This window comes from Adiantum capillus-veneris, chromosome 12 (genome assembly GCF_014529385.1).
Source record: "Adiantum capillus-veneris isolate H3 chromosome 12, ASM1452938v2, whole genome shotgun sequence".
Taxonomy (NCBI): Eukaryota; Viridiplantae; Streptophyta; class Polypodiopsida; order Polypodiales; family Pteridaceae; genus Adiantum; species Adiantum capillus-veneris.
Window position 1 is genome coordinate 128,857,619 of NC_140942.1, and position 12,396 is coordinate 128,870,014.

A 12,396-nucleotide genomic window follows, 5' to 3' on the forward strand; every position below is an offset into this window, starting at 1 on the left:
GAAATGCGTTGCTTATGCAGCTTTGACTAGAGTTGCCATAACATCTCTTGCACATGCGCTTGCAAAACTGATTTGACATATTTGTCACCTACTAAGCTAGGGGTGCTTTTACGTACATCAGCTACTAAGGTGGGGGTGCTTTTATGTACATGGAGGTATCCACTAGATGGGGATCGAACCTCTGAACACATTGTCCTCAGAGTGGGGGTGTTTTAATGTAGATGTAGGTATCCACGAGAGGGGATCGAACCTATGAACACATTGTCCATCAGGCAAGAACATGTCTTTGATTTTCATTTCATTTCTGGGGTTTCCTTGACGTCTTCGTTTCCCTCCCTCCCTACTCGACAGCGCATGCAGCAGTAGAGGATAGTTTGTGTCGCGAAGAGGGGCGTGAAGATGGCGATTCGAATGCTCAATCCCAATGCGGAGACTCTCAACAAGCTTGCTGCTCTCGCCATGAACATCAACGCAGCTAAGGGCCTGCAGGACGTGCTCAAGACCAACCTCGGCCCTAAGGGTACCATTAAGATGTGCGTGGTTCTTTCATTCCTCTTTCGTTTCTCATTTTGGCTTTGGGCCATTTGATCTGCCGCTCTGATGGTTTGTATTGTTGATTCTACCATCATGCTTCAGCACCATTTGGTAGGAGAAGTTGTGGTTAGCATATGCTTGTCTTTTAAACCTGTGTAGCAATGTCGGTAACAGAAAATAGTAGCCTCAGAAAATAAGACTGTGTCCTCATAAATTTTCTTGCGGTGAGTTGCATTTCGTTTGTATAATCAAGAGATGTCTATTCTTAAAGATGTTTTTGCTGAAGATGAAAGCAAAATTTTGGCGTGAGGAAGTTAATCATTGCACTAAAATGTGACGTGTATGTTACTATCTTGGTGTTGCTTTGATGAGATTGTATGTTTGGTATATGCATTGATCTAGATTCTTTGGATCTATAAACAACTTTTGGAGTTCAGCTGGTTTTGACATCCCTATATGCAGGTTAGTCGGAGGTGCTGGAGATATAAGGTTGACAAAGGATGGAAACACACTTCTGAAGGAAATGGTAAGACCATACTTGTGTTTTTGGTTGACACACTAGAACAAACATTGGCTTAGTATCTTGTAGTTTTTTTAGGCGTTATCCCATTCTTATATGTATCTAGGTGGAAGACTGATTGGTAAAGGAAGGTGGCTTTTATTTAATATGCTACTCTAATTCTGAATGCTACTGATTTAAATTCAAGTTGATTTTTTTTGTGCAAATTCATGTCCAAGTTGATTGTATTGAAAGGGGTTTTGTATGTTTCATTCTGCTTGTAATGCGAGATCATAAGACGGGTAAGTGGGTGCAAATTAGATAGGAATGACGGTGAGAATCTGTCCCACAGCTTGGGAGCCATGATAGGAAGTGAGTGTGCAGAAGTTTGTTTTGATGTATCCTTGCGCTTGGTTTTTTAATCTAAAACTGAGCACTTATGACTCTTGTAGGGATTTTGTAGTATCTAGTCATTTCTATACATAATGAAATTTGTTATATTGTGTTGTTAAAATCGCGTTGATTCTGTATCTTGCACTTTTTCCATTGCATGTGAATGTGTGATTTTTTTGAAATTATCTAGTTTTTATTTGTCATGAATCTGTTGTGAAAGACTTTTGACGTCTTGTGTTGTATTATGTAACCCTTATGCTCTTGGTTTAAGATAAGTACCCATTGATTGCAGCAAATTCAAAATCCTACAGCGATAATGATTGCAAGAACTGCAGTTGCTCAAGATGATATAAATGGAGATGGAACTACATCCACAGTTCTTTTTATTGGAGAGCTAATGAAGCAGGCTGAGCGCTACATATCAGAAGGTGCTTTTGTATGTTGATTGGCTGGCTTTTGTCTTCTTCTACTTTATATATATATATGTGTGTGTCTATATGTACATACACACTATGGATATACACACATATATACATACATATACACACACATACATACCTACATACATACACACACACACACACACATATCCAGAGAGAGAGAGAGAGAGAGAGAGAGAGAGAGAGAGAGAGAGAGAGAGGTTGCACTTAAATCTTTCATACTATTTAATTGCACAATACATATACAACACGAAATAAAAAACACAACTCAATAGACACATCACTCGGGACGAGAAGATGGGTTGCTCTCCCCTTCAAGAGATTTTTCTATTAACTTATCAACTCATTTTTACATGACAAAACACATGAACCAAAGAGACGAAGTTTATTCTCTGTCCCTAGGCTATGAATGTGTACGATTTGTAAGGGCGGTGGCTGAAATTTAATATACTTGTAGCCATTAGCGGCTATCTTTGACTCCTTGTAACGGGAGGACACATGGTGTCATCGGAAAACAACAGACTGAACAGACTTTTAGGCAATTCAAAATAATTGAATTGAAAGAAAGACTTCACACGAGACATGGAGTGGTGTAGTTCCACCCTTGAGTGCACTGGCCCCAAATTGTGGCGCCCCCTTCGTATCTCTTTATATTGCTTCAACTTAGTACAATGCCGGCAACACTACTCTACATCTCCATGCAGAAGCATGCCATAGAGTGAGCCCTTGGCATATATTTGAAGGCCCTTGGCTGTCACGAGGACGTGGCACTTATTAACCATGTCACAAGGATGTGGCAACTGCTAACCTTGGTTGTTGGTTTCTTTCCAATGGGGTTTATTTTATTTGTTTTGAGACCCTCTTTTTGAAGTAGCAAACGGTCGGACATTGTATGGCCAATGTGAACGGTAGTTTCACCCGCAGACGGGAAGTGGTCGGCACTGGAATTCGTATGGTAAGAGGATGTCTAGGCTCAGAGCAAGATCATATAGGTCCTCCCGTCGCACTTAGTAAGTTGGTGGATACTAGGAAGTGAACTCAATAAAGGCATAAAGTCAAGGTGGGATCACCAATTGAAAGTATCCAATACTTGGGCCACATTGCACTTTTGGATGCGGTCCCAATGAGGATAGATGGTCAGAAGACCAGTGGGAGCCCAACGGAAGCATCTCCTAAAATTTAGGGAACTGCTATTTTGGGCCGTGAAATGTGTTCGCGTCATTACCTCCGGTATGACCAGGGGAACATTTTACAACTCTGCCGCGAAGTCAATTGGGCAACTGGTCAGGATATTTTTAAGCGGCGAACCCGAAACGGGAAAATGCTTGAAAATGCGCCAAGTGGCAAATTCTCATGCACTTGCCTCTCGCAGAAAAATGGGCGCTGATTTTTAAGCTGGGAGAGGCCTCATTATGCAATCTGTCACAGGTTAAGAGCTATGGAGTGCTTCCTTTCCCTCTTATGTACAGTGCGGTGCCAGGAGTGATGCCCTGCACGCTACGCACTGCCCTCTCTCTCCCCTAAGAGCAGTATGTTATGCCCCACTAGTGGGCTTTTCATTTGACCAATGTATAGTTATGTGGGTTCACGCGCGATTGCCAAGGCAAGAGCCTCTTGCACAGGTACTGGATTAGCTAGCGGCTAATCCCCCGCAGGTATAGGTGAATTCGGAGAGGTTTCACGCTAGAAATCTCGTTCGATTCAAAGGGCAAGTAGCCCTATAGGTGTGGGAGCTCGAGGCCTTGCTATGGATGCGACCGGCACGCGAAACGGAGCCCAAAACAGGGAATTACAGCCTGCTGTGTATTTTTGCAGGTTTAGGGTTTCGGCCCTAAATGGACCCTAATACCCCCAGGAGGTTCGGGGACGCAAGGGGACCGCTGTACAGGTGAACTGACGCATTTTCGGGGCAGAAAACAGAGAATTCAGCGTGCTGCAGATTCTCGCCAGGTTTTGCAAAGTGTCCGTATGCGTCGGGAGAGTCACCTATTGTGTGGGGATACTGACTGTGAAGCGTCCTAGTATAGTTATGTTGCCGAAATCGGGCCAGAACAGGTGTTTCTTAGCCTAGATTGTGCAGGGCAGCTTGTGGGAGATCACAGGTTTTATTCCCTTTGATAAAGAATAAAGAAATACTGAAAGGGGCCCCAATTATGGGGCCTACAGGTTGTCGGTGTCTGCTCGGAGCATTCTAGCTTCCGAGCCGTGTGTGTATTCAAGTGTTAATTCCCGTCGCAGGTTCTCTTTGCAAAGTGCTCTGTATGTGTGTCTAAAGTAAAGAATTTTGGGTGAAAGCCAATGCCTACCGCCCTACGGGCCGGTTTCATTGGCCATCAAAAGCAGTTTACATGAAAAGCTTGAAAAGCTAGCGCTAAAAGCAACCAGTGCAAATTACAAAAATCAGTACACTGCCACGTGAGTAGTCCAACGGAAAATCCGGGCGTCCGTACATTGCCACGTCAGGATGTCAGCGTGTCTTGTAGGAGGTCCGCACAATAGCCACGTGTTATCCTTCTACGTAAGTTAGTGTGTGTCTGCTTTATGTTTAGTCCCCATTGGATGGGTGCCATAAGTTGGTGGGAATTAGGATTTTAATTCTAACCTATGGGCTACTCAGTGAGGATAGTAAGTTGGTGAGAACTTCATCTTTATCTGCTTTTGCCGGGATTCACAGGTTGACTAGGGTTAGGGCTAGGGTGCCCAACTCTTTGGGTCTTCCAAGGACTTGAAGTCCGCAAAGTACTTGAAGAACCACCCGCTTGATGAGGTGCATTCACGATGGTGTGATGCCACACTTTCACCTCTCAAGTCGGCCATGAAGAAAGCACATCTAAGTGTAGAATAGTAGAAGCTGCACTCACAAGATGTCACATGCACATTAAACCCTATGTCCATGTGGACAAGCTGTAACTTCTATTTCTAGGTTTTAGGACAACCTGGGAAGTGTTCTGGCACCCTCGTGAGCTTGTACGTAGGACGTGCATGTCCCGACAGTTTATAGTAGCGGCATGCCCTCCGATTTCACATGAGCACAACCAGTGTCTGCTAGGTGTAGGCATTGGGGAGAGTTTGACGATGCTCTTGAGCACAAGGTCAGTTGTCACGTGCGCATTGCACTTGAACCACGTGGACAAGCTTCTTCAGGTAAACGCTAGTCGTAGTCTAGTATAGCTTAGGATCTAGCCTGGAAATTTGTGAGCCTCTAGAAGGACCCGCATGATCAGGCAGGTCATAGTTGCACACCCTCACTTGTATAGTACAAGCACTTAAGCATATAGGCATATGAAGAGTTACTTAATTTATGAGTAAGTGACTTTGACATGACATTTATAAAAAGTAGGTAGGACAAATGGCTATAAAACCTGTAAAAGAGTCTCTTGCAACTATGACCGGCCTGGACATGCATGTCCTGCTAGAGGCTAACAAAGGTGCCAGTCTCAGTCCAAAGCTAATGACTCTTGCTAGATTGTGGCATAAGCATGTCCACGTAGCGCAAGCGAAGTGCGCTCTCGACATCCCCCTGTTGAAGGTGAGGCACCATTGTCGAGCTTCTATCTTGGGATTCTTTCTGTACTTTTGATGTTGATTGCTTTTGAAGCTTGTGGATGCATAATCGGTGAAGATTCCTCCAAACGGGTGGATACTGCGGATGTAGATCGGGTAGGGATCCTGTCTCCCACTCCTTCAGTATCTGCATAAGAGGCTAATAGATCTTGGTACTCAAGATCTGTGTTGTCGTGTATCCGATGTCGATCTTCCTTCAAAGACATGGCAATGAAGATGGGAGCTAATAAGTCCATGATCGGGACTCGAAGATTCTTTTAGGGAAAAAAAACAGGAGAGGTTCTTTGGGTTCTTGGTTCAACTTGGGTTCTTTGGGTTCTTGGTGTTTCTTGGGTTCTTGGTTCTTGGGTTCTTGGGTTCTTGGTGGTTCTAACTTCTTCCCTTGAGTTCACGAAGCCGAAGCACACACTATAACCGGCCCGTACAACGTAGAGGGCGGTACTATTTCAATTACCTGTTAACTTTACACAGAGCACTGAGAAGGGAAGAGAACACAGTTGCGTCCAACGACTAGAATGTCATTGCGCACACGAGACCGACACCTTGGTAGGACCCAAAGACTGGTGCCCCTTTCGGTATTTCTTTATTCAAATTAAGGTAGACGATCCGACCACTTAGCACAAGCTTTCACAAAGCTGTCCAAACCTAGCGAGGGCTGAAAACACAGGTTTTCGACCGGATTTCGACAGCATAACGGTGCAAAAACCCCTGTAGGTCAAAAACACCTGTCTAGGACGGATTCCCTCGATATCTGGAAGCTTTCTGGTGAGCTGTCACAGAAATTCAGCGGGCTGTAATTCTCTGTTTTTCACTGCCGGGAGCCCAAAAGCTTGTACACGCATCCCAAGGCTCTCACGAGGCTCCCCCGATGTTTCCTTGCAGTTTAGGTGCGAAACCCTAAACCTGCAGAAAAACACAGCAGGCTGTAATTCCCTGTTTCGGATCGTTTTTAGCGGAGCGAACGTGCCTATGCGTGTCCCAAGGGCTCCCGCACGCAATGGGACTGTTCCTCTATGAATTGGACGAGTTTTCGCGCGAGAAAACTCTCCAAACTCGCAATCTTTCGTGATGGAACTGTGCGTACCTGTGGGGGATTAGCAATTAGCTAATCCGGTTCCTGTTCAGAAGGCTCTTGCCTTGGCAAACGCGCATAAACCCCCAGAACTGTACATAGGTCAAATGAGAAGCCCACTAGTGGGGCATAACATACTGTACGTAGGGGAGAAAGAGAGCAGTATGTAGCGTGCGGGGCATCACTCCCGTCACCATACTGTGCATAGAGGGCAAGGTAAGCATTCCATAGCTTCTGTACCTGCTACAATCCACCTGAGGCTGAAAATGGCGCCCCCTTTGTTGATATGCAGCTCGTTTTTGCCTCCCAGAGTGGCAGAATCGCTCACAGGCTGACACGTCGCCCAATTTCCGAGTTTGGGCTTTCCCTGCTAAAAATATCTCAACTGGTGCATCAGTTGACTTGGCAGCAGAGCAATAAAATGTTCCCCTTGTCATTCCAGAGCTAATGACGCGAACACATTTTTCGGTCAAAAATAGCAGTTCCCTAAATTTTAGGAGATGCTTCCATGGCGTCCCTATCGGTCTCCTGACCATCATTGAAGACTACCATTTGACCAACATCTACAATGTGGGTTAATTTACTGGCCCCTTTCAACTTATAAAGTTGCAGTGACTTGACGAGTGGCCCAAATTCCAGTTTGGTGCACACGAGCTTCCATACTCATCAGAATTCAGTGCTAATTGGCCCGGGCAGTCCTTGTTTGACCGACCTAGATCCCCGATGTGAGAAACCCATTTGGCTGCAGCCGTTTCACACTGGCCATGCAATGTCCACTTGCACCTTTTCAAGGGTTTTGGGACAAACAAGTAAAAATAAAATAAATATATCTAATACTTATTTACGGAAGGCAACAGGAAAAATACACCTCCTGGTGACACACACAGAGCTCTGATACCAATGTCAGGTGCAGGGGAAGTGTTTATGGAGTTAGCTCGGATCTAGTACTCCGCACAAAAACAAGGGACACTTGAAGAACTGAACTGAAAGAAAGAGAGACAAGAGAGAGAAAAGAGATGACACAGGGATGTCAGATCCCAACCCTCAAGGGCTCCCTTGCTTTGTTGCCAGAGCAAGTACGTTCTTTATTCTTGCACAAATGCTCATACAATGACTAGATGTTGAGATGCTGATGCTAATGGGTACTGATGCTGTGGTACTTGACGAAGATGACGATGACGATGACGACAATGTCAAGGCTGAAATCTGAAAATGCTAGGTACTGCGGCGAGGATCTGTAACCGCCAATGCATGCAAAGCTGAAATGCAAAAAAGTTAGCTGATTTGGGCTGGATCTGAAAAACATTGGCTGATGCCTGTTGAAACTGAAAACGCTTGGCTGATTTGGGTGCTGATGGTCGATGCGGCGAGGATGTGCAACCGGGAAGGGTGTGGTACGGCGAGGTTCAGGGCTGATCTGAAACACTGGTTATATGGGTTGAAAATGCTGGTCTTCTGTTGCTGAAAACGCTGGGCTGAATCTGAGAAAATGCTAGAGCTCCTAAGGTGTTGCCAATCGGGTGCGTGCCTCCTTGTGTCCCTGCTTCTTCTGCTTCTACTGAGCGCCCAATGGGTTTCTTTTATAGTTCCTTCAACCATTTTCCCTTCTACATTTCAACAAGGGTAAATGAAAAGTCACATATTAATAAATGACCTATAAGAGGTAGTTCACGTGGTAAATTGCTTGCATGATGAAATGCGTCCTGTGCAAGAGAGGGTATGCAACTATGACCGGGCTAGACGTGCATGTCCTGCTAGAGGCTAACAAAGGTGCTAGGCTCAGTCCTAAGCTAATGACTCATGCTAGACTGTGGCAGAAGCATGTCCACGTAGCGCAAGTGAAGTGCGCACTTGACACTTAAGTGTAGGTTGCCCTGAGAACAAGGCAGGGTAGCGGCTGTGGATATCATGCTAAGCTCGACATCTACAAGCATAATGCTCCTCGCTCTCCACCTCTGTCTTACATACCCTACATATCCTATGGTCTCTGGGGTTATGCGATGCTCGACATGTCTCAATTCCCAATCTGTGTGATGAGATTCTAAGCTGTCCGATGGCTACTTTCACACTGTGAGACATGTAAACATCCATGTATTTAGGCCCCTGGATAAAGCGGTCCTCTAGAATAGTTATGCAATGATCCCTGTAGTATAGCATCTTCGGTGGAAGAGGTTGTTGTGGTGTGACCCATGTCTCTTTGATATACAACTGCCAGAGATCCTGTCTAAGGACCCGATTCCTCTCGGAATGAGAGGCGAATGAAAGGTGAGTCGGGGTCCTACTGAAAGGGTGGTAGCCACTCGATATCAGGACATGTGTGCTAAATCACTGTGTCATCTGTGCATACCAGGATCCACTCTCTCTAGTCTCAGCTAGCTGGTGGGGTTGCTCAAGTGCTCTGTATGATAATCTGTCGGATGGAAGATGTGGCACTCTTTGGATGAAGCATACTACCTGAAAGAGAGCCTCTACCAACATAGGTGGTGTGGCTGGCTCCGCTATGATGATTGTTGGGGCACTGAGGATTTTTGACATGGGGACGGGTACCACGCGCCAACAGACTAGAACAGACTGAACAACTTTAAGCACTTCAAATAACAATTGAACTGAAAGAGATACACAACATGAGACGGGAGTGGCTGAATTCCACCCCAAGAGAGCACTGGCCCCAAACATTGGTGCCCCTTTCGGTATTTCTTTATCTTGCTTCAACTCAGTACAACTCCCATGGCTCTGCTCTACATCCCGTGCGGGTAGACTGCCAGAGTGAGAGCCCATGGGGTAAAGGCCCTTGGCTTCTAAAAATAGTTTACATAGAAAGCAGTCAAACTCAAAAGGTTATGGTCCAAAAGCAGCTAGTGCCATTGCAGAAATCCGAACAGCTGCCACGTCAGCACCTGCAGCGCAAAACATGGAATTTTGCACTATTTGCCACGTCAGCATGTCAGCGCGAATTGCAGTGGTTCCGTACAGTTGCTACGTCATCATCTTCTATGCAAGAGATTGTGCGTGTGATCCTGCTTTATTTTAATGCCTTTAGGTCACTTGGGCCCCATCAGACGGGGCCCGATAAGTTAGGGGGAACTCCTCTTTAAAAATAGGCCGCTCGGCAAGAGTTTGCAAGTCGGTAAAACTTCTTCTGTTGCTTTTGCTTCTTCTGCTTCTTCTTAGGGTTTAGGCTCCTTGGTTGTGATGTGTGGGTTGGCTCCGTTCTTTAGTGGCTTGATGACACGTCAACAGTTTGTCTCAATTTTCCGCGTATCAAACGGGATAGCATGATAACTTGTGGCCTCTCGGCCTATGTCCAAATTGGTGTTGCATACATGAGAGCTGGGGTGACTAATGTGTCGAAGAGCCACCCCCTGGTGCGGGGCTGTTGGAAAAATGCTTGGTGGCATCGACGCGCTAGCATCGCTAATACCGCATATCCTTGTGTGATCCTATCTCTGGTTGCACTCGCCACGGAGAATTGTCGTCTTGTAGTAGCAGTAAAAGTGATCCCCAAGTATACATATGAGTCAATGACCTCAACTCGCCCTCCTGCTAGTGTAAAGGTGGCTCTGTTGTTGACTTGTCGGGAGGTGTGGAAGATAAGGACCTTGGTTTTTCTAAGGTTCACAGTAAGACCTTTGTGTGCAAAAGTCATCCAGAATCTGGAGATCTCGTTGTTGTCCCTCCTGTGACTCAGATACCAAAACAATCATTAGCATATAACACGGTGTGAACAAGCACCTGCTAAATCCATGCCCTCGTCCCTATCTCGAAGGACATGCTCTGACAGCTTGTCGATGTACAACCCAAATAGTGTCGGGTGACAGCTCTCTCTCTCTCTCTGTCGTTCCCTCCCCCCCCTCGCGCTCTCCCTCTACTGCATCCCTGCCTCCCTCCTTGTGCTCTTCCCCCTGTTGCATCCCTGTCCCCCCTCCCTCGGGCTCTCACCTTGCTGCTATCATCTTCTACTCTGAGACACATCAGGCCCCTGGGCAATCTATGCCTCACATTAGTGGATATAGATGGGAGACAGCCTGCAGATAGGAGACGATTAGAGCATAGAGGGCGGGGATCAGGGGGAGTGGCATTGTTATTCAGAGAGGAGTTGCAGCCATTGATACATATAGCCCGCAAGGATGAGCATGCTAGGTATATGTGGGTGAGATTGAGAGCAGAGACAGGCAGATATCTTGGCAGATATCTTTACATCGCTATTTGCTACTTTCCCTCGAGTACATCAGTCTACGCATCACCCAGAGGCCAGTCCCCCTTTTCTATTTTGGATGATGACATATGGGAGTTCTATAGAGATGGTGACATTATCATTATAGGGGACTTCAATGGTAGGACGGCCCATCACCAGACAATCTTCCATGATACTTCAGAGGAGATGTTGACAGAGCTAGATGTTGTAGAGACGGGCCTGTCCAGACTATCACAAGATGTGGAACGACATGGGAACTGCACATGGACTGGCCATCTTGAATGGCCTATAGAGATTTCCCGTTGTGGGAGGTTTTACATGCTTTCCTCACAGACATGGAGCTAGCACAGTGGATTATGTCATGGCACAGCCGAGCGTCATCTCTAGTATCCAGGATCTCACGGTTGGACCCAGACGTGTTGGGGTGGCGGTGGATCATGCCCTTCTGTTGATGACCATTTCTTTTCAGTTTAATGTAGAACAGTCCACGGGTAGCACCACCTACTCGCTACACCTTCACGTGGGAGACGGACTCTGTATATATAGATGGGATCTACAGATGGTTGTGCACTGAGGATCCAGGGGGACCTCTGGAGGAGCTTACTACTATATTGACACATACATTACATGAGGCAGCAACAGAGGCATACCCACACACTCAGCCTGAGCAGCGACCCTGTTCTCGGAGCATGCCGCAGAACAGTTGGTATGATGCGGAATGCTGCGAGACTAGAGCCAAACTTCAGAGGGAGGTGCTTTTGGGGGACATCACTCACAGACAGTCACAGATTGACTTTCGACGCCTAGTGTGGCGGAAGAAGAGGGCATTTTTGGCTGGACTAGAGCAGGATCTATACCAGCTATTCTTGAGTCATGACTCACGAGAGGCATGGTGGCTCTTTCATGAGCACTCTCCCCCCCTGCCATTACCTCTACAGAGGCTTGGGGCCAATACGCTTCATCTTTGTACACAGTTCCTGGATAGCCGCCCCTTCCTGACCTCCCCGATCCATGTCCACAAGCATGTGCTTTTTTCACCGCGCTGAGATGGTGAAGAAGGCCATCGATAGGATGAGGACTGGGAGAGCATATGATCATGATGGCTTAGTGGCTGAGCATTTCATGCATGCCAGAGATATACTAGCAGAGCTTCTAGCAGTTATGTTTAACCGTGCCATGTGTGAAGGCTTGCTTGATACTTGGAGCCTATCTACTATTGTACCTATCTTCAAGTCAGGAGACCCTATGGAGCATGGGCATTATCGCACTATCATGATTGGACACATATTGGCACGATTGTACGCATCCATTCTTGAGCAGCATCTCAATAGATGGGCAGAGAGGGAGAAGATACGCGCAGCCGGGCAGGTAGGGTCCAGGAGAGGCTTTTCTACTGTTGACCATATCTTGACACTCAGAGCCATCATTGAGGGGGGAGAAGTGAAATGAAATGTTACATTAACGTCTTCAAGAGGCCAAAATGACCTATGAGACCAAAAAGTTACAACTGGTGAATCTGATACCATGTCTGAGTACGGAAATTAGAAAGTTACAAAGAACTAACACTAACACTAAGACACTAAAGCACTAGGGAGGTTTGTGGGTCCAGATGAAATCTCTCATCGATCGCTGTCGGATCTCATCGACCTCCTCCATGGTCAGTACTCTGGTTGGGCGTCTTGCATGTCAAGCTAGAGTA

At 46.3% G+C, this 12,396-nt stretch overlaps 1 protein-coding gene across 1 annotated transcript in view; it reads left to right on the forward strand.

The window, feature by feature from the left end:
• Positions 1–287: 287 nt before the first annotated feature.
• The window catches only part of LOC147446497 (T-complex protein 1 subunit zeta 1), a 28,570-nt gene continuing 16,461 nt past the window's right edge, over positions 288–12,396 (forward strand). Inside the window, exons 1-3 of the mRNA XM_086525711.1 lie at positions 288–533; positions 997–1,060; positions 1,719–1,854. Coding sequence (XP_086381837.1) covers positions 400–533; positions 997–1,060; positions 1,719–1,854 — 334 coding nt within the window. The 5' untranslated portion in view covers positions 288–399. The remainder of the gene's footprint in view (positions 534–996; positions 1,061–1,718; positions 1,855–12,396) is intronic.